At 51.8% G+C, this 25,008-nt stretch overlaps 10 protein-coding genes across 10 annotated transcripts; 5 read left to right on the top strand and 5 right to left on the bottom strand.

The window, feature by feature from the left end:
• The first annotated feature begins 956 nt into the window (after positions 1 to 956).
• BO94DRAFT_530810 (uncharacterized protein) lies at positions 957 to 2,745 on the top strand. The gene has a single exon (XM_025610757.1). It carries the CDS (start codon positions 1,132 to 1,134, stop codon positions 2,383 to 2,385), a length of 1,254 nt encoding a protein of 417 aa, XP_025471677.1. The 5' UTR covers positions 957 to 1,131; the 3' UTR covers positions 2,386 to 2,745.
• Positions 2,746 to 2,846: 101 nt separating this feature from the next.
• On the bottom strand, positions 2,847 to 4,143 carry BO94DRAFT_562645 (uncharacterized protein; the record flags this gene model as incomplete). The annotated part of the gene is made up of 4 exons (XM_025614305.1): positions 2,847 to 3,142; positions 3,403 to 3,435; positions 3,471 to 3,656; positions 3,910 to 4,143. The coding sequence occupies 4 exons, from the start codon at positions 4,141 to 4,143 to the stop codon at positions 2,897 to 2,899; spliced, it is 699 nt and encodes a 232-aa protein (XP_025471676.1). The 3' UTR covers positions 2,847 to 2,896.
• A 946-nt stretch (positions 4,144 to 5,089) lies between these two features.
• BO94DRAFT_530809 (C2H2 type zinc finger domain protein) lies at positions 5,090 to 8,134 on the bottom strand. Its single transcript, XM_025610756.1, has 6 exons — positions 7,725 to 8,134; positions 7,651 to 7,666; positions 6,947 to 7,479; positions 6,632 to 6,886; positions 6,481 to 6,582; positions 5,090 to 6,423 (listed from the first exon to the last, which is right to left on the bottom strand). Exons 1-6 carry the CDS (start codon positions 7,833 to 7,835, stop codon positions 5,239 to 5,241), a joined length of 2,202 nt encoding a protein of 733 aa, XP_025471675.1. The 5' UTR covers positions 7,836 to 8,134; the 3' UTR covers positions 5,090 to 5,238.
• Positions 8,135 to 9,399: 1,265 nt separating this feature from the next.
• On the top strand, positions 9,400 to 11,269 carry BO94DRAFT_562643 (putative MFS transporter; the record flags this gene model as incomplete). The annotated part of the gene is made up of 6 exons (XM_025614304.1): positions 9,400 to 9,630; positions 9,720 to 9,802; positions 9,856 to 10,100; positions 10,151 to 10,317; positions 10,394 to 11,070; positions 11,131 to 11,269. The coding sequence occupies 6 exons, from the start codon at positions 9,400 to 9,402 to the stop codon at positions 11,267 to 11,269; spliced, it is 1,542 nt and encodes a 513-aa protein (XP_025471674.1).
• Positions 11,270 to 12,777: 1,508 nt separating this feature from the next.
• Positions 12,778 to 14,084, bottom strand: BO94DRAFT_562641 (fumarylacetoacetate hydrolase family protein). The gene is made up of 5 exons (XM_025614303.1): positions 13,985 to 14,084; positions 13,696 to 13,934; positions 13,312 to 13,627; positions 13,159 to 13,255; positions 12,778 to 13,093 (listed from the first exon to the last, which is right to left on the bottom strand). Exons 1-5 carry the CDS (start codon positions 14,010 to 14,012, stop codon positions 12,886 to 12,888), a joined length of 888 nt encoding a protein of 295 aa, XP_025471673.1. The 5' UTR covers positions 14,013 to 14,084; the 3' UTR covers positions 12,778 to 12,885.
• Positions 14,085 to 14,476: 392 nt separating this feature from the next.
• Positions 14,477 to 15,403, top strand: BO94DRAFT_483223 (uncharacterized protein). Its single transcript, XM_025608914.1, has 3 exons — positions 14,477 to 14,613; positions 14,679 to 14,728; positions 14,807 to 15,403. Exons 1-3 carry the CDS (start codon positions 14,481 to 14,483, stop codon positions 14,978 to 14,980), a joined length of 357 nt encoding a protein of 118 aa, XP_025471672.1. The 5' UTR covers positions 14,477 to 14,480; the 3' UTR covers positions 14,981 to 15,403.
• A 113-nt stretch (positions 15,404 to 15,516) lies between these two features.
• BO94DRAFT_507654 (putative alpha/beta hydrolase) lies at positions 15,517 to 17,482 on the top strand. Its single transcript, XM_025609627.1, has 6 exons — positions 15,517 to 16,026; positions 16,112 to 16,151; positions 16,218 to 16,342; positions 16,406 to 16,601; positions 16,655 to 16,958; positions 17,026 to 17,482. Exons 1-6 carry the CDS (start codon positions 15,842 to 15,844, stop codon positions 17,055 to 17,057), a joined length of 882 nt encoding a protein of 293 aa, XP_025471671.1. The 5' UTR covers positions 15,517 to 15,841; the 3' UTR covers positions 17,058 to 17,482.
• A 196-nt stretch (positions 17,483 to 17,678) lies between these two features.
• On the bottom strand, positions 17,679 to 20,846 carry BO94DRAFT_552898 (uncharacterized protein; the record flags this gene model as incomplete). Its single annotated transcript, XM_025613625.1, has 3 exons — positions 17,679 to 18,426; positions 18,448 to 18,464; positions 18,762 to 20,846. 3 exons carry the CDS (start codon positions 20,844 to 20,846, stop codon positions 17,679 to 17,681), a joined length of 2,850 nt encoding a protein of 949 aa, XP_025471670.1.
• A 537-nt stretch (positions 20,847 to 21,383) lies between these two features.
• On the top strand, positions 21,384 to 23,300 carry rvb2 (RuvB family ATP-dependent DNA helicase reptin). The gene is made up of 3 exons (XM_025614302.1): positions 21,384 to 21,477; positions 21,530 to 21,976; positions 22,040 to 23,300. The coding sequence occupies exons 1-3, from the start codon at positions 21,469 to 21,471 to the stop codon at positions 22,991 to 22,993; spliced, it is 1,410 nt and encodes a 469-aa protein (XP_025471669.1). The 5' UTR covers positions 21,384 to 21,468; the 3' UTR covers positions 22,994 to 23,300.
• Positions 23,276 to 24,785, bottom strand: BO94DRAFT_530804 (GYF domain-containing protein). Its single transcript, XM_025610755.1, has one exon. It carries the CDS (start codon positions 24,701 to 24,703, stop codon positions 23,342 to 23,344), a length of 1,362 nt encoding a protein of 453 aa, XP_025471668.1. The 5' UTR covers positions 24,704 to 24,785; the 3' UTR covers positions 23,276 to 23,341.
• Between the last annotated feature and the right edge of the window lie 223 nt (positions 24,786 to 25,008).

Genomic DNA, 25,008 nt, shown 5'->3' with positions numbered 1-25,008 from the left:
CGCGAGGACAAGAATGATGGGTGGGAGGCCTATTTGACCTGACGTTGCTCCACGTAAGGGATCCGAAGAGTCTGGATTACCCCAGATGGCGAATGACATGAAAGAAAAGACTCGGGGTAGGTTCACACGTACCAGATGTACCACCTTAACCCCCCCAGGGTTTGACAAATCATGTCCGACGGCGGAGAGGCAGCCATGGGTTGGCCCAACTCACTAGCGACGATCACAGGCTGGACCTCAATAGTCAAGACTAGTAGCCCATTGCAGGGGCAGGATGGGCAAGATGGGCATTCATGGCCGCTGAATGCTGGGAGGGGAGCCAGCATAGCTCAACCGCGATGCACGGAATGCATTGCATCACATCGGTTGAATGGATCTAGCGACGGAACGGGCGGATATGCGTCCCGAGGAAGATCATGGTCTGGGGAGTGGAGGAGGGGAGTGGAAGGGACTAAGAAGAGAACCGAGGCACTAGGCAGAAGAAGCGGGTGGAAAGAGGAGAAGCGAGAGAGTACGGAGGAGGAGTACGGAGTAGTCAAGACTATGTAGAGGAGGGAGGGAGACTAAGGAGAGGAGACGGACAGCTGAGAGCCAAATCACGAGGCGATCCCCCGATCGGGTAATATGATACGCGGCCGATCCGTAAAGTACTTCCACTTCCCCTGTCTGCAATTGGGAGATCTATCTCTTCTACGGGTCTACGAGGTATGTAAGATGCCTCTAGCCTAGTTTTCTTTCTAGTGGCATCATCATATCGTGAAGATATCTATCTATCTCGTATGATCACTAGGGTATTAGGGGGCACCCCATGGAATCGTGCCATGCGTGCCCATCTGATCGGATTGTACCCAACCCCGATCACGTGGGCTGACGCGGACGCGGCGCGGGCGGCGCTTTCCAGTTCGGGGACCTGCTCCAGTTTGCCTTTTCCTTTTCGTTTTCCGCTTCCTTTTCATCTTCTTTCGCCTCCGCTGCTTTTGCCTCTTCTTCCCTCTTCCTCCCTCCCCTCCCCTCTTCTTCCCTCTCCTCCCCTCACCTTTTCTCTTCACCCCCGAGGACTTGCTGGGCCCTGCAGCCTCGTTCCAGCGTTTCCATGAGGATCCCGGAACCCTCCGCAACACACATTGAGCCATGAACCCCCTCGGATTTCCCAACGGTGTCAACCCCAACTGCATGCGGCCCGACCACGATCCATGGGGACGAAGCACACCGCAATCCCAGAATGACCCCTCCCTGTCGGTCTCGAAACCCGTCATCTTCCCCTCCAAGGACCTCCACCAGGCATCCGTCTCGCTTAATCAATTAACTACGGTGGAGGTTGTCACCACCGGTCGCGGGAAACAACTTACTATCCCCGAGCAATTGTGCCTGGTCAACCTATGTGCCGCTTCCATGTGTGATGAACATGCCAACGCCCATCCGAAAAGCTTCTGGATCAAAATTGCCAACAAACTCGAGTTGCGAACCGGTCGCCGCTATTCATGGCAGTCATGTCGCCGTCGCATGCAAACCTACGTGACCAAATGGCACGCCTATTGGTCGGCGTATGACGACGGTCGGACCTGTCCGAACATCGATATCGCCGACGAGGTCTTCGAGGAGCTTAACACATGGCTGGAAAGACTCAACGAGCAAAAGCGTCACTCGGGGCTGCCGCTTACCGTTGAGCACTACGCCCCTCAGGCATCTGCCGCCGTAGTGGCGAGAGTAGAGCCCCCTAAGATCCCGGAACCCCTCCGAACCTTACCCGAGCAGGGGTTAGTGCAGCAGTCGACGAAAATTGACCGTGTCTGGGTCTGGCTCAGGAGTCTCCCGCACTCGGAGGAGATGGAACGCATGGTAGCATGGGCGGGAGAGGCGACGAATCCGGTCATAAATCCTATTGATGAAGCGTTACTTCTCTTGAAACGTCGGCGGCTTCGATTGTCCCAGAAGATGAAGCCTGGTGAGCAACAGCCAGAGGTTGCTGCAGGCGAAAAGCCCATTCCTGCCCAGGTTATTCTACCTCAACCGTCTCTTGCACTGCCCGATCCCTCCGCAGGAAATAAGAGGCCTCGCGAACAAGAAGATCCTGTTGCTGAGCGTCCCGCCCGACGCCTCCGTGTAGATCCTGGGAGCCACCCTTCTGGCAGCCCCCCTGCTGAGGAACATGTCGACAACGCCCATCTCAAGAGGAAACTGGTCGAGACCTACTTCGAAAGCACATTCGGCAAACTTATTGACCGACTGTCTGCTCGGTTCCGGAGTCAGGGCGCAAAACAGCAGGACTCTCCCGGGAGCTGCGAGGCCATTATGCGCGATCTTTTCAAAGACGTCGGGGTGGCGGTTGCTAAAGCCTTGATCAGAATGGATGAACCCACGAATCAAGAACAAATAATGCACTGATTTGAGCACATGTTAACCGTTAAGCGATTCCAGCGTATCGATTTCACTTTCTCTACTTCATTGGGCGGTTCTGTGTCATTTACAGCTTATTCATCTCCAACTTTATGCCCTCATCGTCTATCATCTGAACTTACGTTATCCGGAATGTCTGCTCTATCTAATTGGGTCGTTTGTGCACTTTCTTCGTTCTCATGAGCATCAAACTGCCCTAGAGATACCCTTTGCATTGGAGCTCGGAAGTCATGCTTTTATGTTGGTTACTGTCTGATATACCTAGTTTGGGGAATTTTGCATATTCGCATATTCGCATATATAGCATATATAGAATAAATAGAATGGACAAATTTGGCTTTATTCGAGTGACACCTCCTTTGCATTGAGTTGCCAGTGAGATTCACAACTGCCGAGGTGCCCTTGAACCTCATTACGACTGTCTCATACGACTCCATCGTATGATCTAGCCCAGGATTCCGGTACTACCGTCATCCTTATCCTGACTTCTTTGAAATGATTACTGCGGGGCAGTGGAATTTGGCGGGGCAGCATCCTCCTCCACTTTTGTCTCATCCGCCTTCAGTCCAAGGTTTGTCACATGCAGCTTCTGTCCTCTGGCCTCTTCAATAAGACCATCCATTTTCGAGTGTCCAGGCTTAGTGTGCCACGCCTTTGGTCCTCCTTTGCTGAACAGTTTCTCGACTTCCTCAATGGTCTTGCCGCATGTCTCGGGACGTCTATAGTTTGTCAGAAAGATGAACCACTACCATCCATACTGACAAACAGTCACCGTAGGAATGTGGGATTGACATACGTGAAAAACACCTGAAATGCGGCACCAATACATAGAACCCCGAACGTGACGAAGAGCTTCCATGTGATATTCGCGAACCCAGGAGGCACAAATCATTCAAGAAGTTAATTAACCAAATATCCGTGGCAGCAATTGCCTGGTTCAATGTTATGTTAGAAACAACTTAGTATCGGTAGCAGTAGTTGTTCCAAAGGGATGGGATGGCATACCATGCCCGATGCACGAGTCTCCAGAGACCAGATCTCTGCTGCGTACACCCACGCCACAGGGGACAGACTAAGGCGTATATGATGATCAGTAAGTAGGAAAAGGGAATTACAGTATGGGATTTGGATCCACGAGCGCGGATCAGGACGTTAAGGCTTCCGTCGACGCCGTCGGGGACGTATTCGCCTGATGAGAGGACGCCCCCGACGACGAGATGGCAGATTGCCATGCCGATAGCGCCGTACATTAGGAGGTTCTGACGACTAGTTTTGTCGATGTAGAAGAAAATGATGGAGGTGAAGACGATGAAGAGGGCATATTGGATGCCGGAGGAGATTGGAAGGCTGTTGCCGGTTAGACTGCAGAAGCTGGTCAGTTATATCGGGTGAAAAACTATGACTCGAGTACTTACTTGGCTACTGGGAAAGCATATACTACGTGATATGTCATGACATTGGCCCCGCTAAGCTGCTGCCAGGCTTGAACTGTAAACCCGGCCATGGTTCGACGCCACATGCCATTGTGGATGAATTTGCGCCAGCCTGGACTGCTGTGCCCACAAGCCACCAAAGACAGGCAAGCATAATGGAATCTCTGCGACCTATTTTGTCGGAAATGGAACCTGCCATGATGGACCCTACCACAGAGCTGACTGCAAGTGCGGAGTTGATGGCACCCTGGCGCACTCCATGTGAGTTGTCGAAAGAGTCAATGTATTGATTGGTCCCGATGATTGCGGACATTGATGAGATATTAAATCCGAACAACATGCCTCCAACTGTCGCGATGACAGCCATGAGACCCTTCTGTAAGCCTACAGCGTGAAACCATCCTTTATATGCCAAACGGTGATGCTGATAGGTGCAAGCATGTCAGCCCTGGGCCCCAAGGGTCCAAGGAAGCCAATCAGCACTACCACCAGACTTGATGATCATGTCTAGCTCATGGTTCTTCCCACCTTTATTCCCTGCCTGTGCAACGGTCCGTCCACGCAGTTACTTAAATCAACGGACAGCAGGATGTAGCTTGATGCACTGCCCTTCAGGAATTCCCGCTCCGCCGCATCGAAAGCTATCACACAAACCAACAGCATCTCAGCGGATACGAGATTCGAGATTCTTAGCTGTTAGGTGCTCCGTCGTTGGCGGAAACTGCGTGGAGATTCTCCAAAATCTTGGCCATAGTGAGGCAGATCACGATGACCCAAGCACAGTAAGTTGTCAACGGAGTTGAGAAAGCCAGGGTCTCTGGAGTCATGTTGTACTAGAGTATGAACGCGTTAGACGTGATTAATCCGGGAATGATCCTGGGGTCACAACATGACGGTGTTGGGGTAGTACCATGGAGACCCCGCTGCACAGGGCACCACTCCGCCAACTGCCAAGTATATAGCCCCGTGGGGAGACCTGGAGCATTGAACCAGGATTAGTCTCAGACTTCAGAAAGGGTCGACCATGAGCCAGAAATCGGGAAGTCGGGAATTGTGGAGAAAGGGTGGTGGGTTCTGGAAAGTGGAATCGAGAGAAGAAGTCAGGATTCAGGATGTGGGGAGTGGACGTGGGGAAGACATGTGAAGATGGGAAAGCACAATGAGCATCAACATGGTCTAATAGCCAACTCCAATACATACTACTTACTTTCTATAAGGAAATACGTTCGATTCCAAATACAAAAAGAGATCTCATACGACGCACGGTAAAGAAGAAAGCATTATAGTCGATATACGGAACGAGGCCAGACCAACCCCTATAGTTCAACTCTGTGTCCAGATGATCACCAAGACCCGACGCCAGAAATGCTTTATATACAACACGCTCAAAGAACAGGTCTAATACTACCTAATGGCAAAGAGTGATCCATTGGTCGATGATCTCCTCCATATCATGGGCGATGCCCCACTGGGAAAACATGCAGCGGAATAACTTCTGCAACGAGTTCATCTCATACAACAGATTGCGCACCGCTCCCATGCCAGGGGGAGAGTCGGTGCGGCCCTCCTCGACGAATCGCCGTGTCTCAGAACCATTTGAAGGCCGAATGTTCTCGCACCCAAGATTCAGATCAGCGCGCGAGAGGAGCGCATCCTGCCAGACAATGGTGCGTGGAAGATGTATATTTGCCACCCCAGCAAGCGAGAAGACCACGTAGATCGTCGTGGCCGAGAAAAGAGAGCTTGGCATGTGGATGACATGGGCCCTCCCTCTGGGGAGTTGTTCGACAATATCTTGGATGGCGATAGCATGTAGCAAAGCACGACGGGCATCCTCGGTGTTGACCCATTTGGTCATATCGAACCCTGACCTGATCATCCGAGAACCTCCAGAGACATGCTGAGCGATCTCGTAACGCGAACATACATGCCTGCAGAGCACTGTGGAGTTGATCATGGTGTCGAGGCATATCGTATGCCAGCGTAGAAGCACCTCGAGCCTTTCCGGTGCCGAGAGATGAATACTCATGGTAATAGTCTCGTGTACTTGAGCCAATGCTCTCCGAACATCCGAGCGACCGGGAACACCCACAGCGGCAAGATCACTCTCGTCTGAGTCTGAAACAAGAGACTGCAGGCCTTCTAGGACAACGCGTAGTGCAAAAGCAGAGAACTGGTAATCCAGGGGTCGAAAACTCCCTATGGGAGGGAAAAGGGATCGGAACACGAGCCGGAAGGAAGGCTGTTCTGCTTTGTGAGTGCGCATGATAGCAATCCATTCATCGACATTCCCGGCGTCAAACGCAGCTTCGCTACTTGGAAGATGAAGGGGGTTGGCAACATGCCGAGTAGATGCACTGTCTCCAGACATCTGAGCAACAAGGCCGTCTAGAATATGATAGGCAAGCAATGCCCGTTGCTGGATTTCTCGGGCCGCCCATGTTCGCCATTTGTATTCTTTTTCCGTGCTAGGCGCGTTTGGAAAGGGTATGTTCTCCATTGGATAAGGATCACAGTCCAGCATCCCGCAATGTCTAGCCCAAAGAAAGCCCAGCGGCCGGAAGACTTGGCTTGTAGTACGGATAACTCGATTCTATAGTTCAAACCAGTCAGCCCATAAGTCAAGTGTGACAACAATATCTCGACTCACCTTAGACAGAGCGCCGTATATCTGGCCGAGAAGGGCTGTGATGAGGAGCTGGACGCCTTTGCAGACATCATATGGACCGCGGTGGGTTATCAGTGATTGCCACTAGACCAGTGTAAGCATGTTATCTTAGACCAACATTCGCCGCACGTACAGATGTTGCAATAGCAGTATGGGCCAAGCGCCATAAAGCTTCACCCTTGGCGACAGAGTCTTTCGGGCCTAGGTATAACGAGCCCAAGGCCATAGCATTGAGAAGGAGAGGATGGGTACACTCGCGGAAAACGAAGGTTGCTCGATGTAGGACTGGGAATGTTGGAATGAATCGAACGAAGAACATATGCAGACATTCGTCTAAGAAGACTGATGTAATCGAGGTCGCTTTAATTGCTGCCGTGACGCTTGATGACTAGTAGTTTTATGGATATCAGCAACGGATGATGATAGCAAAAAGGCTAGAGCAACCCACAGAACTCGTCACCATCTCAGTAACGTCCCGCACAGCCTGATGGCTACCTCCCGAGGGAATGGTACCTATTGACGATCCCCTATCGTCGAATGAGTTTGGAGACCCGAAATTCATTCCATTTACATCCTGTACGACAGGCGGAAAGGGCAGTGCACCCAAGGGCATCTGCCATTGATCCGTTGTATCCGAGGACATTATACTTTGGAATAAATTCTCCGAATCTGGCCAGATCAGCGCGAAGTCGAGATCGGAGGCCGCATGTTGCAGACCCGGATGCTGCTCGGCTTGGGATGTTTCCCATGCCTGGCCGGGTGCCGATGTAGAGACAACGGCCGGTGCCGGGGCGCGACCGGCATCCCAGGGAAGAGCATCTAAAGATGTTGTCTGCGGATGAACATGCACCGATGGCTGCTGCACTTGTGCTTGCTTGGCATTGGCAGCGCGGACGTGCAGCTTCTCATGGCGGGTAAGAGCGTCCTGGCGGGCAAAAGGTCGCCGACATTCTTTGCAGATGAACGGCTTCGATCCCGTATCTTTAGCGCCATCAAGTCAGCCATCATGTCTTGCATAAATGATACTGTGGGATGCGTTTAGCGGCCCCGGTTCTGTATCGGTTTTACTCCCTTCTAGTTTTCTTTAGGGCATAATGCAGTGGCGATCATGTCTGTCCAAGCAAAGGGTGTCAACAATGGCGGCATGCTTACGGCAACGTTCATGTCTCTACCGCCAGCATTAGTGATGTCTCCACACCGTGGGATTGGCACTAGGGGCAAGTTACCCTCAAATGTTCTGCCTTGGAAAAGCCCTTTTGACAAACGCGGCAGATAAGCGTCTTCACCGCCGATGTGGTGGTGGGAGTTGTGGTGGGAGGAGTTGTGGTTTGTGGCATGACGACAGGGGCATATAAATAGTAGTAGATAGATCTAGATCCAGTAGATTTCAACTAATAACGATACACAACCCATCCACGATGTACACAGCCAGCAGAAGCCAGAGAGACCACCAACCAGCCAGCCACCACAATATTGTGGTGATAACTAGAAAATAGAACAGACCGGACAAGAAGGGGCGAGAGGGGGTGGGTGGGAATGGCTTGTTCGTGGAGAAGAGGATCTAAGCGGGTGGTTTTGAGACGAGATGGACGAGGAGAAGAAGGAATGAGTTGTGGGGCAGCTGGTGGCAACGCTGTTGCCTTGGCCCTTGGCACGTGGACCGGGGGGGGTTCACGGTACGGTATGGATACAGAGAGATCGGCATCATTGGGAGGGGGAAGTGGCCTAGGTCGTACTATGTAGTATGTAGCAGAATTGTCAATTGTCCCTTACCTGTCAGGCGCCGGTACTCGCTAGCGGCTTTTCCGACCGACTAGAGGCGGCTTCGTACTCCAGATTACTTCTCCGGACCCCGTGTCTACCAAGTACGACCGGGGCCCAAGTAGTGCCTCCCTAACCCTGCCTAGTGGCATCCTGTAAGTATCTCCAGTCCAAACCCACAAATTGACGGATCAGACCTTGTTTTCTTTCCCCTTACATCCGCAGAGCCACTGCATGCACTCATGCACTTCCTACAAAGTGGAGGGTTCTACACAGTACCCAGTCCTCAGATCCTCCTAGGCAGACATAAAAAAAGGAGTGTCGGAGTACACCTGGATCTCATCATCGTACAGGGATCTGCGTGAGCAGTTATCGTCCGTAGATGGCTGAATGCTGGTGTTTGGTCGAATTCCCGATTACTCGGCAAAGTTGACCCCAAATCTAGTCAGCGCAATAACCGAGATTAGGAGGCGAAACATTGGTGTGTGTGCCATGTCTCCTCCACGGAAGGGGCGCATCCACTCCAAAGATTTATCCCGCCCCGACGTGACCTACCGATGGGTCGCTACTAGAACCATTCTGGATTTTGGGTCCCCCGGGCCCTCCGGAGTCGGGCCCTCGGTTATGTTGTAGCTGGCGGCGATGGTGAGCTTGCTGGCTTGGCCCGGCCAATGAATGAATCCTGCGCTATCCCAGATGACAGAATACGGTGACAATCGTTGTTTCTGTGACTGGACTGGGCCGTAGGAAATCCTCCGCATCTTCCCCACGAGTCGCCCCAACAGGACGCGGAACTCGCGGGACTCGTTACTCGTTTGAACATCCCCCGGAAGGGTACCCTTAGCCCCCCGATGATAGGTCAACCCCCAGGTGAGCGTGGAACCCTCCCTCTTCCCTCCGGTGAGGACGTTGTGAACCATTTGCATAGGGAGACACGGCTGTTCCCTCTCAGGCATCAGATTGGGTCCCCTACCCCATTCCTCTCCTCCTCTGCCATCCTCCATCCCTATTTACAGCCTTTTGGAAGGGCCTGCAATTCATAAACCCATCGAGAGTGTTGCGTGACACAAAAAGCATCAACCCTACCATTTTTTCACAGGCCCCCAATCTAGGGCTTTGTTTCACGATATGTCTGGGAGCATGGAGATGCACCCATCTCGCACGGGGGTAGATGCCCAGACACCCTCAAAAGAAGATGTCGACTTTGTAGAGAGCACGGAAACAGGCATTCCATCGACGTATGCCGATATAGTGGCCTCTCGCCTTTCAAAGGCACACCGTGATTATCTGATGGAACGTCATGGCACGCTGGAGCTTGATCCCATTCCTAGTATGGATCCTGCGGATCCTTACAATTGGCCATCCTGGAAGGTAGGTGATCTTGGAAAGCCGCCCCTGCAAACAGAAAAGGTGTCATGATTGATGGGACTGTGCTGATGGTTTCTTCCAACCTGTCTTAGAAAGTTGCGAATCTTCTTTTAGTAGCATTCCATGCCTGCATGGGCACTTTCGCGGCTGCAGGCATCATTCCCGCGTACGAAACGTAAGTTCTCGTGGGGCCTTCAGTTTCTTCCCATTTACTGACCATTTCACCAGAATAGCGACCGATTTTGGCGTTACGGTTAACGATGCGAGTTATTTGACCTCCATTCAGATTGCAATCCTGGGAATAGCACCGGTGTTTTGGAAGCCGTTATCGAACCGCTGGGGACGCCGCCCTGTATTCCTCCTTTCCCTTATCTGCAGCCTCATTTGTAACGTAGGATGTGCGGAAAGCACTAGCTATGCGTCCACTGCCGTTTGTCGGGCTTTGCAGGCCTTCTTCATATCACCCGCCTCGGGTAAGACCCAATTTCCACCCTGTTGGAACAAGTGCTAACATCTGCGGAAGCCATCGGAAGTGCAGTGGTAATGGAGACGACGTTCAAAAAAGACCGAGCGCGATACATGGGGGTTTGGACACTGCTGATTTCGCTGGGAATTCCCAGCGGGCCCTTTATTTTTGGCTTCGTTACGTATCGGTTGGGCTACCAATGGATCTACTGGATTTTGGCGATAGTGAGTGTCTCCTTGGTCGCAGAAAACTTACCGGTGCAATGTAAGATTAGTCGCTGACCAACCTCCTTACTACCAGATCAACGGTGTTCAGTTTGTCTTGTATCTCTTTCTGGGACCAGAGACCCGGTATATCGGGGGCGATCAGGACCCTGATCAACCCGCTTGGGTGCGAGAGTATGCTCAGCTTCGACGTATTGACCCCACTCCTTTATCATTCAAGGAATTCTTCAGACCTCTAGGCATGGTCACGCATCCTTGCGTTGCTATTCCCACCGCCGCTTACGCCATGGTGTTCTGCTTGGGCAACGTAATGACCACTGTTGAGGTACCGAATTTGCTGCAATCCAAATTCGACCTGAATGCCGAACAGTTGGGGCTCCAGTTCATCGGTCCTATCATCGGATCTGTTATGGGTGAACAGCTCGGAGGCGTGTTGTCGGATCGCTGGATGAATATGCGTGCAAAGAGGATTCAGCGGAAGCCCGAGCCCGAATTCCGACTCTGGCTCAGCTACATCGGCTTTACCCTCTGCATTGTGGGATTGATAGTATTCCTGGTCTGCACCCAGAACTCAAAGGAAGGTCACTGGAACGTAACCCCTATCGTGGGAATCGCCATCTGCGCTGGAGGCAACCAGATTGTAACCACCGTCCTCATCACGTATGCCGTGGACTGTTACCATAAGGAAGCGGGCAGCGTTGGTGTGTACATCACATTGGTGCGGCAATTATGGGGGTTTCTGGGTCCATTCTGGTGAGTCGAGACTGGCCTTGTACCGACTGATGTTTGCGATTGCTAATCGGTGTTATCCAGGTTTCCATCCATGTTTGAAAGCGTTGGTGTAGCGGCCAGTGCTGGAGTCTGCGCCGGGCTCATTGCAGGTGCCAGTATTATCCCGATCCTCATCCTGCACTGGCAGGGACGGACCTGGCGTCCACCGATTGAGGAATAAGCTGGTGACACGAACCTCCTTCCGTTCTCACTCTGTTCTCTTCCATCCTTGAACCACCTTTGTTGCGACGGGTTATGTGCTGCATCGGAGACGGCGACAACATCATCAAGCATAGAATCCTAGACATTAGACATAGATCCGACCACGGTCCAACAGCCACGGCGAGAGCGACCATGTAAATAGACGCATAACGAATTGAAAGCCACGCAATGCAAAGACCTGATATTGACCAAATCCAAGCAACCAAATTCAACAAGATAGTATGAAATCCAAAAGGAAAAGGGAAAAAGAAAAGAAGCCAAGCCAAGCGGGAAAAAGACTTTATCCCTGCCAGGCCCGAAGAGTTATATACTCACACCACCAGAGTGAAAGAGAGAAAAAAAAAAGGGAAGAAAATTTAATACTAATCTAATTTCCATAGGAATGGATACAGCGTCGTGTGCCAACAACGATTACTCCCGACAGGACGGCCCATCCGATATCATCAAACCATACCATCGGGAAAGCGAAGTGTCAGCCCACGCTTACATTGTCTAGTGCTGGGACGGCGGCTGCCCGATCGGCCGCCCGAAATTGTACCTACTTGCTCGGGAAGGATTCACGGCGCGGGTGCTTTCAACTACCGGGTGGTTACTTCTACGGGGGGTTACTGTACCTATCTACTTGAAGCCATTATCCATAGCTTAGAATCTATACAAAAACTCCTCTACATGGTTATACGATAAAAGATCTTATTCGCAGATAAACAGCCACTACGTTACACAACACATGAGCTACGATCTACTACCATTTTGCCCCAAGTAAGCCTTTCTTTCCCTCGAAGGTTCATCCCGGAAGTTAGTAACTACCTACGACATTTCCCCGGTTCGGCGCTGCGTCATGGCCGCTCGCTATTAGCGGAATAGATTTACTCCGCCAGGATAAGTATTTACCCTGATGCAGGTATCGACTGATCTTGGTTGTTAGGATCGGCATATGGGATTTTTGGTACGGGGTTGTTGTTGGAATTCAGGGGGGTACGTTCCGCCGTAGGGTCGGGTGCGAGATTTTCTTTTATCCAGCGGGTTTTTGGATGGAATGGGCACAGGGGGGAAAGGGTTGGTTATACGGGATTGGTTACGGGTGTTTGTTTTTGGTAGTGGGTTCTTGGTTGTTGGTTTTTTTGTCTAAATATTCTGTATGTTTTTCTTGGAAATGATGTTGGATTTGTAGGAGGTGAGGTGGTGGTTGATTTTTAAGCATTGCAGTTGATTGACAGTTGCATATGTACGCGCTATGCAGTGAGGTACTAAGGCAGGGTGGTTTGTGGGGATCTGAGTCAGCGTGGGGTGTGGGTGTGGGTGTGGGTGTGGGAGGTGTGGGTGTTGAGTCTGATTTTCGGGGTGATTTTCGGAGCATTGCGACAATGTGATGGCTCCTTGCATCATGGGTTTAGGACTTGTTAGCTAGCTGATGCGTGGCTTGCAGGTTACGTATGTAAGTGCTCCGTACTCCGTAGAGGTTGGATCAATGAACCTGTTCATTGGTATCCGTCCAGTATATACAGCTCTATGCTATTCTGGCCTCATGTATTGTATGTGTTTCGTTATAACCCGTAAGCCCCACCAGTCTCATATTCAGGCCTGGTTCTCCACCTTCGTGATAAGAGTACCGACGTGCGGCTGCAGCTCGACGGCGAACTCGTCGCCGTGCTTGAGGAACTCCTTGGGGTTTTTGGCAGCGCCAACACCCGGGGGAGTACCGGTCAAGATGATGGTACCGGCAGGCAGGGTGGTTCCCTGCGACAGGAAGCTGACGAGCTTGGGCACGCTGAAGATCAGGTCACTAGTTCGCGTTGCTGGTCAGCTCTAGTTCGTGATATGAGATAAGGGACGGGCATAAGTTCATACGTCAGGGGGCAGTCCTGAAGGACCTTTCCGTTCTTGGATCCACGAATGTGGAGCTTGCTGGCATCGGGGACCAGGGCAGCAGAGACAAGGGCAGGGCCTGTCGGTTTGTCAGCATATATCGGGATGTCAACTGGAGAATGAGAAACCGCATACCGATAGGGCAGGAGGTATCAAAACCCTTGGAGAAGCACCATTGGCTCTGGTTCATCTGGTAGGTCCGGCTAGAAACATCGTTGGCGGCAGTGTATCCAAGCACGTAATCCAGAGCATCCGCCTCGCTAACATCCTTCGCATCACGGCCGATCACGATGACCATCTCTGATTCATAGTCACCCGTGTTATCAACCTGGGTGAGCTTGGGCAGAACGGTGGGAGCGGGCCACGGGCCTGAGAGAGCACTCGAGGGCTTCATGAAGAGAGTGGGAACCTCGGGAATATCCAGCTTCATCTCTGCGGCGTGGGAGACATACTGTGTGCTGTTGGTCAGTTCTCTTGCGCAATGATTACATTGATGTACTGCGGACAGGGCGAGCTCACGTTCAACCCAATGCATCTGATCGTGCCGACTTCGCTTTGCGCCAGAGGGGACAGAATGCGCTCAATGGTTTCGGTCGCGTCGGTCTTCTCGCCGGGGCTGAGGACGGAGCTTCCAGAGAAGGGGCGCACAGCGACATCTTTGCCCTGGTAGACAGCCAAACCCACGTCGACCGAGGCATCGACGGGCTCGCCGATCAGGACCTTGGAAGGGTTCGACTTGGGGATGAAGCGCACAAGGCCTGGTTTGCGTTAGCAACGAAACTGCAGCTGCAAAGTTGTGGAAACGTACGCGAGAAGGTAGAAGCGACTTTCGACATGATGTATTTGATTGAGGGGGCACATAAATCGATGAATAACCGAGAACCAAAGCGGTGCACTAGGTCAATTTGTAGCCACGGGATATTTCTATCCCCGATATCGTTGCGGGGTTCAATTCTGGTGGCCGGCCAGCAGCGGGGTGGGGGTTCCCAATGTGGGAGGGGCTCGTCCGGTGGGATCCGACCTCTCCTCGGCAGCCACTTCAGCCAGTCTCATTCGATTCCAACGCTTCCTCCCCTCATTGTTCTTTCAGTCCAGAGCTCCCTCCATCTCCGAGCCTCGGGCGAAGGCCGGCGGCGAAAACGCTAAACAGCCCACTTCCCCACGTTAACGTGGGGATGTTGCCCGCGGCATGTCGTGCCGGTTGAACTGCGAGATCGCATGTTCTCCGTTTAAAAGCAAACAGCTTCGCAGTCGCAACGTTTATTCCAAGCTACTCAGCAATTATCATACAAAAGTCTATCAAAATGTCTGCCCCCAAGGGACCTTTCAACCTCGTCACGGTTAACACCGCCCCCGAGAGAGCCAAGCGCCTCATCGGACGGATGGTTGAAGCCCTCAAGGACCGTTACACCATCGTCCACGTTGATAACTGCGAGAGTATGTGGTCTATATGACTTTGTGGAACTGCATATCTGGCAGTGCTAACACGAGAACCCGGACAGAGATCGAGGAAGTCGAGCCCAAGGTGAAGCAGCACATGCCCGATGTCCTGGTAAGTAAAAGTTCCTGTCTCTCATTGTGGGGTAAAGTGGCTACTGTCTCGATCACTCGTGGCTAACTTCCTCTGCAGTTCAGCGCCTCCATGTGGTCCGCCGAGCAAGCCAACGAGATCCACTCCATTGCCCGGTCGATCAAGCCCGACATCAAGCTGCACGCTATCCCGGAGGGTCTTCAGGTCGAGCGCGGCCCCGACGCCATTGTTGAATACCTCGTGGAGAAGGTTCCCCCTCTTTTGGACGCCTAAGTGCGATGCATCAGTGTACCAATTTAGAACCAAGCGGGGGTTTCATTGTGGATTTGACGACGATATCTACGTCCTGTATATACATTTACTTCGATGAAGCTCCCGGAGAATAGACGATTCACGATCTTGAATTATATAAACTCGGTATGCATACAACTGTCTGTTGGCAAGAGGGATCAACTATATCCGCATAGAGGAATAAGACGGGCTGTGCTGGGTTGAGCACGGCTTTAAGGATCCCAGACTGGGTATGGAGTACAATGTGGCGAAAGCAAATTGAATGCGATGAATTGAACAGAAGCCTACCAATGGCGTTTCGAGCGACGAAATGGGCCAGTGGTAGCCAGTGTCTGTTCTTTCCAACGCACAGGCAAGTGACTCGGGTTCCAGTTCCCGACGCCCAAAATCGTATGATCAATCAATCAATCACAAACATTAGCGCAGGCAGCGCTTAGCTCATACACCTCCATTGACCGAGGTCCATAACCCGGCGATCCATACAACGATGATGCAATGGAAAGATATATTCTGGGGACAAAGATCTGATAAGATGATCATCATCCTGAACCACCATCCAACACACCCAACCACCCTCACACAGGTACAACACAACATGAAAATACCTTCCGGACCAGACATCCGATCCAATTCCCCAAGCAAATACCCTCAATCTATATCCCTGTCGGCCAAGAACCCGGATAATGCAGGATAATCCCATTAAGCCGACGGGACAACGGCAAAACACTGCTTAGTCATATTCCCAACATCGCTGATCCTCGATGCTTAAATAAAGCAAACTCAAGATAAGGCCCGCAATCCACCCATCGAGTTGTACCAAATAGCCTCATCACAGACACCACCATGTTTCCAATCCGTGCAACCTTCCGGAACGCCTCAGGGGCACGCCTATTCTCCACAACACGAGGCCTCCGAGCAGACCTGTCCTACCAGGTCTTTGGTCCGGAGAAAGCGGAAGCCACCCAGAGTCCCATCGTCTTTCTGCACGGTCTTTTCGGCTCTAAGCAAAACAATCGGGGTATTAGCAAGTGCGTGTTTCCTTCAATGCTTTAATCCAGCCTTTTCAAACATTTCGCGGACGAATTGAAAACCAGAAACTAACCGCTTCCCTAGAGCTCTGGCACGTGATCTGAACCGTGAGATCTTCACGCTGGTGTGTGACCATCCAAGGACGTAATTCGAACAAAGTAACACCAATTGACACCCCATCTCGTCCCAGGATCTCCGAAACCATGGCCAGTCCTTCCACTCCGAGGAACACAACTACACCGCCATGGCCGAAGACGTGGTCAAGTTCCTCCAGCAGCTGAAGCTGGAAAAGTGTGTCTTGATCGGTCATTCGATGTACGTCATACCAGCACACATCTATGAAAAACAAACCATGAATTAACCCCCCCTCCACAACAGGGGCGCCAAAGCCGCCATGACCGTCGCCCTTGACTCACCTAAGCTGGTCTCGGCTCTTGTGCCCGTCGATAACGCCCCCGTCAATGCTCCCCTGAAGAGCGATTTCGGCCTCTACGTCCGTGGCATGCAGCATGTTGAAGCCGCGAATGTGACGAAACAGTCCGAGGCTGATGAGATCCTAAAGGGCTATGAGGGCGTAAGCAACTATGCTCTGAATGTGCTGGTCCTGACTAACATGTTCCTCTGTAGTCTCTGCCTATCCGCCAATTCCTTCTTACCAACTTAGTCCGTTCGCAAGAGGACCAAACGATGAAATTCCGAGTTCCGCTCGCCGTCCTCGGTAATGCAATGCCTGCTATGGCTGATTTCCCTTACCGGGAACCCGGCGCTGTCTCGTACGATGGACCTACGTTGTTTGTTAGGGGAACGAAGAGTGAATACGTGAGCGATGACACGGTGCCTGCTATCAAGAAGTTCTTCCCGAATGCTCAAATAGCGGATGTGGAGGCAGGGCATTGGCTAATCTCGGAGAACCCTGAGGCTTTCAGACAAGGTGAGTAGTTGTAATTTGCTCCGATTGAGGATTGACGTGATGGTTTACTGACGAGTTGTTCTTATAGCTGTGGTCAAGTTTCTTCAACAAGCTCCATAGTGCTGCTACTAGGTTCTGGCCTGTGGGAAGATCCCCAATTTAAGGCGTTGTGATGAGTCTTAATCAGCATTACCAGCGCGCTGTTCAAATATCTATATAAAGAACTCCGTCGAGTATCTCTAAAAGGACTCCGTTTAGTATCTTCTAAAAGACTTTGTTAAGTACCTCTTAAGAGATCTGTCAAGCATCTTTTAACGCCATTGAGCTTTATTGAATACCTCTAAAAGACCTCATCAGGTGCTATCTGGCCAGTAATACTACGCGGATTGAGTTACATGAGTAATTGAAGAAATCAATAGAAAGCCTTGGAGCTATGTTCTTCCCTTGCCAGGACTGATCTAGTGTTGTATACATACAGACCTCGAGACAGAACACAGAGCATGTACATTATTACTTATGTGCGAACATTTTTGACAGTATCAAACAGGAGGAGGCCCGGGACCATGTTAAACCACAAGGCAGCAGAAGAAGAAGAAGAAGAAGAAGAGAAAGAAGAAAGGCAAAATAAGCATAGGGATATCCAGCAGAAAACCAACTTTTGGCTAGCGATGGATTCATAACATTCGTAACCTCGTGATGCCAATGGCTCCAAAAAGGCGGCCGCCCAGGGGTAAACCACCCCTAATCAATGACTATTGTGCCTCCTGCCTGCATCCCTTGGCCTCCAGCTTGCCCCTTGCGGTTCTTCTTCTTCCTTTTGCGGCTCTTCCTGGTGTCTGTCGATGGCGTTGCGTCCGTTCCCGCCGGGGAGGCCACAGCATTGGATCTTGGTGATCCATTTCGGGATAAGCTGGAACGGTCTTCATCAGATAGAGTAGACGGGCGTGGTCTTTTTTTCTTGTTCTGCGGTGGCGCACGCGCTGGGGTTGCTTCGGCTATGTTCATCATTTTCTGCACTTCCTCATCCTCCGCATCCTGTACATCCTGTACATCCTGCGCACCCTCCTCATCCTCACACTTTAATGTGTTGGTATTATCATCCTGCGGAGGAGCTTCAAGTTGCAGTGGAGGTTCACGGCGCTGGACATTCCGCACCAGATCATTGAAGCTGTCCTTCAGAGTCTTATGGTTTCTCGACAGGGAATTTTCGAACAGCTTATTCTTTTCGACCAAACCCTGATACTTCTCCATGGTAGCGTCTTCGAGCTGACATACACGATCAAGCATTGTCTTGAGCTCATCGGGGCAGGACTTCAACATCTTCAGGTCACCTTCGTTACTCGCCTGGGCTTCAGACAATCTCTTTGCCAGGGTTTCTTGTGCCTCAACCAAAGCTTTGAGCTGATCGTGGTCCTTACGAGCATCGACGAATCGTTCAACCAAAGTTTTTTGTTCATCAAGGAGAGCTTTAACTTGACTCTGCAAATTGCTTTTCTGAGATTCGGAGAACCTCTTTGCTAAATTCTCCTGCTCCTCGGCTAGGGCTATGACCCGATCTTGCAGATTCTCGTTCTGATATTCAGAGAATCTGTTTGTCAGGTATTCTAGCTTGCCAGACAGAGACTCGAGTTGACCATGCAGATTATCATTTCTCTGGGGATCGGAAAATTTTTTTACCAGTGTCTGTTGCTCATCGGCCAAGGCTTTGACCTGCTTTTGCAGATCATCCCTCTGAATCTCAGCAACTTTTCTTGCCAGTGTTTGCTGCTCGTCTGCTAGAGCTTTGACTTGACCTGGTAAGTTGCTTTTCTGAGAATCGGAGACTTTTTTTGCCAGGCCTTTCTGCTCGTCAGACAGGGCCTGAAATCGACTTTGCCAATTTTCCTTCTGTGAACCAGTGTATTTCCTCAGTAAATCTTCTTGCTTGTCAGCTAGAGCGCTGACTCGTTTCTGCAGATCACCGTCCTTCCGAGTATCATTGAATCGTTTCGCCAGCGCCCCTTGCTCGTCAGCTAGGGCTTTGAGCTGATTATGCAGATCGGCCCGGTCCATGTTGAGGTTTTGGACCAGTAGCTTTTCTTCTGCCTTCATTGACGTCAAGTAGCCGTCAAATTTACTCGTGTGCTCCTTTAACTTAGCCTCCAGAGCGTTTAGGTCACCTTGCAGTTGTCGCATATCATCTGCAGTGAGCCACCGGTTCTGATTCTGGGCTGCAAGCCGCTCCCAAACAGGGGCGAGGGACTGCGACAAGTTGGTATGCTCCCTTCTCAAGCGAGCCACTTCCTCCACGCGCAGAGCCACTTCTTTCTGTAACTCTTCCCGATGGTTCGCGTAAATATATTGGAGACGCTCCACCGTCGCTTTCATGGGGGGAATCTCTCGTTCAAACCAGCCTCTTATGATAGAGATCTGCTCTGTCAACTGCGCTGTTGAGGGATACATCTCTTGCATGGCTACGACCATGTTTTTAACAATGGTATCTGTTGACAGACTGTTGTACCGTGCTTCGAATGATTGCAACCCGACTCTCACAGTTTCAACTACATGTTGCGTATTGCGGAGCCCGGTCGAAAGTCCTGCGATCTGCTCCTGAACCACGGCTGGAATCGCTTGGTTTTGGATCAAACCCTTCAACTCCTCTTCGAGTCGCGTCTGATTGGCCTGAATCTTCTCCAATTCTTGGGCGCCTGTTTCCCACGCCCTTTTCAGTTCCTCCATCTCGGAGAATTGCAGGTCGTCCTTCATTTCCTGAATCTTCCGTAGCGTTGCATGCTCATCTTTCATCTCTTGAAGTTTAGTCCCCAACGTTGGGTCGGGCTTATACTGCGTGGAGAAATCGCTCTCCAGCTTCTGTAGTCGGGATTCCAATTTTTTTAGCATGGTCGATAGACCTGTAGTAACGTCCTCAGCAGGTGGAGAGGGTTGAATATTCTTATGTTCGAGTGAGATTAAACGCGCGTTCAGCGCTGCTAGCGATCGGGTGTTCTCCATACTCTGGCTATCATGCTTCTTTTGATGATCGTCCATGCTCTTACTGGCCTTATCAAAAGAGTCAGAGGATTCCTGCTGGGACTTCTGCAGAGACCGGATTTTCACACCCAAGTCTGATGCCTGTGTCCTTAACTCGTCGATGTGCGTCTTCAACGCGGCGGACTCGTCCTGTCTCTCTTTGGAGGCTGACGCAGTCTCTATCTCTGAAGTTATCTTGGTGATACGCTCAGAGGTCTCTTTCGTGAGTTTATGATGCGCGCTAAGTGTGCTCGCATGGCTTGTTGCGGTTTTGTCCAGCGTGCTCATCCTATCTTGGAGAAGTTTCATTTTGCCTTCCAGATTGATATTATAATCACGCAGCTTTGAGATCTCATTATTAGTATTTCCCATGCCGGTTCTCGTCGATTGCAAGTCGCGTTGCAGATGATTGAGTCTGTCCTCATTTCTGGGAGTGTCCGAGGAAATGATCGAGCTGAATTTGGCCCGCAGAGCATTCTCCAGCTGCTTATAGTGGGCGGCATGTTTCTTGAGAGCATCATCGACCCGGGTGATATCGACCTCTTCGTCCTTCTGTGATTGCTGGAAAAAGGCAGCGGTAGAAGGGAAGCTGGTGTGGGATTTGGCTTTCTTTAGTAGGTTTTCTGTTGTGTCCCTCCGTTTTTGAAGCCTCTCCTTTTCGGAATGGCTGCTGGCAGCGATAACGGCTGCCTGCACCAAGTCGGAGACCCCTCGTATAAATTGATCGGTGGTGGCATTCTGAGCGTCAACTGGCGAGATGTTCCCAGACGGTTGTGAGCCCGATGCGACGCGAATGGGCGAGCCTGAAGTGGATGGAAGGGAGGAGAGACGGTTCAGGGGCGGTCTGGACGAACGACTGGCGAGACGGGGGTCGCGCGTAGTACCGGCGTCTGGATCCATATCACGATGTCACCAGTTTAGTGGGCCTGACAATGAAATCCAGTTATTTGACAACATCCCATGTGCCTTGCGTAACGCACGATGAATGCAATCGAGAGAGAGAGTCAAGAGGGGAAAGGCGAGGCTGGGGTGAGACAGATTAGACGATGGAAGAAAGGCAAAAGTGATTGAGACAGGCCCGAAAGGGAAATTTGCCTACATTTGATTGACCTGTCGCCCGCGCAATGGAATGCAATGCAAGAGGCAAGCGTGGAGGAAGCGATGGCGACATCGACCGGGCAACAGGGAATAGAGGATATGACCGGGAGGGGGGTGAAAGGTGTCGCTCTCGTATATAGTCCAGATGCGGAGTCCTCCGGAGTGAATGCGAATCAAGCAAACAAGCAACAAACGGGTTTTCCTGGCGCAGCAGCCCAAAAACGCGCCAAGTATTGGGGGGCAGAAAAGAGGAGAAGCCTCCATTCTGCCGGGCGGCCACTCAGGCGGCTTCGGGGCAAGCAGCTCTGCTCTCGCACCTTGATCTGCAATCAATCCGCTCTCCACCAGGCAGGCCAACATCCTGCTGACTCGCTTGCTCTTCCGCCCGATCTGTCCAAGTCTGCACGATCTGCAAGTTGTCGCGATGGCTGCTGTAAGTTGGAACTGATGGAATGTGCCGTGGTTTCACCGCTAATCCCCGACAGCCAATTTCTACCGTCGCGGAGACCAAGGAGCTCCGGGGCCTGAACCTCATTGCTGCCCACTCACACATTCGGGGACTCGGGGTAGATGCCGACACTTTGCAGCCCAGGGCCTCCTCCCAGGGGCTTGTGGGCCAGGAGAAGGCGCGAAAAGCTGCCGCGGTGATTTTGCAGATGGTCAAGGAGGGCAAGATCGCTGGCCGCGCGTTGTTGATTGCCGGTCCCCCCAGCACAGGTAAAACAGCAATTGCCATGGGCATGGCGCAATCTCTCGGACCCGATGTTCCTTTCACAATGCTCGCATCCTCGGAGATATTCTCAATGGAAATGTCGAAGACGGAGGCACTCACACAAGCCTTCCGGAAATCGATCGGCGTTCGGATCAAGGAAGAGAGTGAGATCATCGAGGGTGAAGTGGTCGAGATCCAGATTGATCGGAGTGTTACTGGTGTAAGTGATCAAGCGGATGCGCTGCTAATGGTGAAACGCTTCTGACCTCACTCTTTCTCTCAGGGAAACAAGCAAGGCAAGCTCACCATCAAGACGACCGATATGGAGACGATCTACGACATGGGAACCAAGATGATCGATTCGATGACGAAAGAACGAGTGATGGCTGGTGACATTATCTCCATTGACAAGTCCTCGGGAAAGATAACCAAGCTGGGACGCTCTTACGCTCGGTCGCGCGACTATGATGCGATGGGAGCGGACACCAAGTTTGTCCAATGCCCTGAGGGTGAACTCCAGATTCGCAAGGAAATCGTACACACTGTGAGCCTTCACGAGATTGATGTCATCAACTCACGGTCACAAGGATTCTTGGCCCTCTTCTCCGGCGATACCGGCGAAATCAGAAGTGAAGTGAGGGATCAGATTAACACCAAGGTTGCAGAGTGGAAGGAAGAAGGAAAGGCCGAAATTATTCCGGGCGTCCTTTTCATTGATGAAGTGCACATGCTTGACATTGAGTGTTACTCTTATATCAATCGCGCTCTAGAGGCGGAGCTTGCACCTATCGTCATCATGGCTAGCAATCGCGGCCACGCCCGGATTCGAGGCACGACATATAGCTCACCGCACGGTCTGCCTTTGGACTTCCTCGACCGGGTGGTGATTGTCAGCACACAGCCCTACTCTGCTGATGAGATCCGGCAGATTCTGGCGATTCGCGCTCAGGAGGAAGAAATTGACCTTTCTCCGGACGCTCTGGCGTTGCTCACGAAGATTGGCCAGGAGTCAAATCTCCGTTATGCCAGCAATATCATCACCACCTCTCATCTCCTCAGTCAGAAGCGTAAGGCGAAGGAGGTCAGCATTGACGACGTCCAGCGCAGCTACCGGTTGTTCTACGACCCTGCACGCAGCGTTAAATTCGTCAACGCCTACGAGCAGCGCTTTATCGGCGATCAAGGCGCCGTCAGCTTTACTGCGGCTGCGAGCGGAGACTTGATGGAGCTGTCATAGTCCAGGCCACTATTGGGCTCTAGAAGGACTTTGGTGCGGGAAGGGAGCATCTGCCATGATCAGACGGTGTCTTCCTGGCAGCAGAGGCAGAAATGGAGTACGAGGCCTACGGGGAACGATCTTCCGTTTCTCTTCACATTATTCGGTTTTTGTTTACCAGATGGATTGCTTGATGTATGATAATGCTGGCGCTTTTTCAAAACTTCATCTGTTGTGGGTGCTACGATATTTGGGTCTCAACTTTAAAGAGCCTAGGCTCGAATGATAATGATGCGGTTAATGTTTCCCAGTGGATGATGGTATTTGTTAGATGCTAGTATACACGTATAGCCGCCTGCTGCACGATCGTCATGTAAATGTTGCTTCGCTCCCCCACTGGCCGGTGTCTGTCGTTCTTCGAAATTCAACCCCTTCGCCGAAGTAGCCCGCATTCTTCCATGACTCCATTGTCGCGCTGTCATATGGCCCATGTATGATGCCTCCGTCACGAGCGTCAGACCAACGAAACTCCCACATTGCAGGGGTTTCTTCACTCGGTCCTGACTCCCCCGAGGGGGGATCAACCCAGTTCTCGCCGGTCTCGTGGCGGTATTGCCTGGTGAGCATCTCCCGCTCGGTGTCGTAGATCTCCGCCTGTCCTCTCGTCAAGAGAATATCGGCCGCGCCTGTGATGGCATCGATGGCTTGCTTTCTAGCTACTTCCTTGGGATCTTCTTCGGTCATTTCCGTGTCCTCGGCCGCAGATTCGGTTTGCTTCTTCCGATTCTTGTTGCGATTTGCCTGCCATTTCGGTTTCCTCGGGGCGCCTTTGCCAATCCGTGCCAGTGCTTCCAGGACCGTCTCGCCTCGTTCCAAGTGAGTGATAATGATCTTCAGGGCGTCCCCAGTTAGTACACTGTCATTTTGCCTGTCCTTTTCTTTTCTTTCCTCCTCCCGCTTTTCAGCGGCCTCTTTGGCGCGACGGATATCCTTCTTCGACACGCCCTCCAACCAGCTGTCATAGACCGCATCCGGGTCTACTGCTTTCCTTACGTAGTTACCCTGGTCATCGAACCTGCCCTCCTCCTGTTCCGTGCGCATGTTAAAGGCGTCTAGTACAGGCGCATGCTTTTTCTTTGCGCCAGCGCCCAGCTCTTCGTCCAGTCCTTCGTCAAGTCTTGCGCGCTCCTCATCTCCCACATCACTTTCACTTTCACTTTCTCCCTCCTCATTGTTGCCTTCGCCGTCTTGCCGGAGATCTGCGCGCACAGTACCGCCACCTTTAGATGAAGCAACTTGTCCCTCGATCTCGTCATCTCGTAGGAATCGCACCGTTTTCTTGTTCTTCCGCAAGGCTTCATCGGCATCAATATCTTCAGCACCGAAATCCTCCTGTAGCTCGGCAAACATATCATCGTCGTCCGCGTCGTGCTTCTCTTTGCTCGCTTTTGACTTGGCCTCGATGCGCGCAGAAAAGCCTTCATTTTCACTGTCCGAATCGTAGCCATCGAGGTTGACGGCTTTGCGGCGGACTTGTTGCCCGCGGCGCCCGATCTCGTCTGCGTCTAGAACTGCATCATCTTCAAGCGCATCGGGGGCGAGCGCAGAGGGATTCCGTAGGTCAAAGCGAGGCTTCTTGGAGGAAGCACCGTTCGGGTCGTCGTCTTCCTGGTGATGGGTGCGGGTGTAATCTTCACCAGCCCGCTTGGGGCGTGGTTGGGAGGCAGACATGGAGCTGGACGGTAAATGCAGGTTAATCAGAAAATCCCCAGCCCCGTTTCAATTACCTGCATCGAAGGTCGCTAGATCTTGGGCGTTGCAGGAGAGAGAGGATCCCGAGCTGTCTGGGGTCGGCTCGGAAAATCCCCGCGGAGGCTCTTGCGTCACTGTTGCTGAGTCGCTACCTGCCGCCGCCGCGATCTGATCGCTCCGACCGTTCCTGACCTTCACCAGCTCAGCTCTCCCTTAAAGCTTGCTTGCCCACTCACCAGCGGAGCGGATTGCCTCCCACCGACTCGGCTTAAGACCCAGACGGC

This window comes from Aspergillus sclerotioniger, assembly GCF_003184525.1.
Source record: "Aspergillus sclerotioniger CBS 115572 chromosome Unknown BO94scaffold_3, whole genome shotgun sequence".
In the NCBI taxonomy this organism is placed as follows: Eukaryota; Fungi; Ascomycota; class Eurotiomycetes; order Eurotiales; family Aspergillaceae; genus Aspergillus; species Aspergillus sclerotioniger.
The sequence above is the reverse complement of the archived record's forward strand: the minus strand, read 5'-3'. Positions and strand labels throughout refer to the sequence as shown.

Excerpts from the sequence above, each read along its gene's own strand:
- BO94DRAFT_530810 (XM_025610757.1), top strand. The coding sequence starts at position 1,132 with ATGAACCCCCTCGGATTTCCCAACGGTGTCAACCCCAACTGCATGCGG.
- BO94DRAFT_530809 (XM_025610756.1), bottom strand. The coding sequence starts at position 7,835 with ATGCCACAAACCACAACTCCTCCCACCACAACTCCCACCACCACATCG. Across the intron at positions 6,887-6,946 it reads CTGAGATGGTGACGAGTTCT|TCATCAAGCGTCACGGCAGC; the intron begins GTGGGTTGCTCT and ends TAAAACTACTAG. Across the intron at positions 6,424-6,480 it reads TATACGGCGCTCTGTCTAAG|AATCGAGTTATCCGTACTAC; the intron begins GTGAGTCGAGAT and ends TTTGAACTATAG.
- BO94DRAFT_562641 (XM_025614303.1), bottom strand. The coding sequence starts at position 14,012 with ATGTCGAAAGTCGCTTCTACCTTCTCGC. Across the intron at positions 13,935-13,984 it reads AGTCGCTTCTACCTTCTCGC|GCCTTGTGCGCTTCATCCCC; the intron begins GTACGTTTCCAC and ends AACGCAAACCAG. Across the intron at positions 13,628-13,695 it reads TCAGATGCATTGGGTTGAAC|TATGTCTCCCACGCCGCAGA; the intron begins GTGAGCTCGCCC and ends AACAGCACACAG.
- BO94DRAFT_483223 (XM_025608914.1), top strand. The coding sequence starts at position 14,481 with ATGTCTGCCCCCAAGGGACCTTTCAACCTCGTCACGGTTAACACCGCC. Across the intron at positions 14,614-14,678 it reads CCACGTTGATAACTGCGAGA|AGATCGAGGAAGTCGAGCCC; the intron begins GTATGTGGTCTA and ends GAACCCGGACAG. Across the intron at positions 14,729-14,806 it reads AGCACATGCCCGATGTCCTG|TTCAGCGCCTCCATGTGGTC; the intron begins GTAAGTAAAAGT and ends CTTCCTCTGCAG.
- BO94DRAFT_507654 (XM_025609627.1), top strand. The coding sequence starts at position 15,842 with ATGTTTCCAATCCGTGCAACCTTCCGGAACGCCTCAGGGGCACGCCTA. Across the intron at positions 16,027-16,111 it reads AACAATCGGGGTATTAGCAA|AGCTCTGGCACGTGATCTGA; the intron begins GTGCGTGTTTCC and ends CCGCTTCCCTAG. Across the intron at positions 16,602-16,654 it reads TCCTAAAGGGCTATGAGGGC|TCTCTGCCTATCCGCCAATT; the intron begins GTAAGCAACTAT and ends GTTCCTCTGTAG.
- rvb2 (XM_025614302.1), top strand. Across the intron at positions 21,977-22,039 it reads TTGATCGGAGTGTTACTGGT|GGAAACAAGCAAGGCAAGCT; the intron begins GTAAGTGATCAA and ends TCTTTCTCTCAG.
- BO94DRAFT_530804 (XM_025610755.1), bottom strand. The coding sequence starts at position 24,703 with ATGTCTGCCTCCCAACCACGCCCCAAGCGGGCTGGTGAAGATTACACC.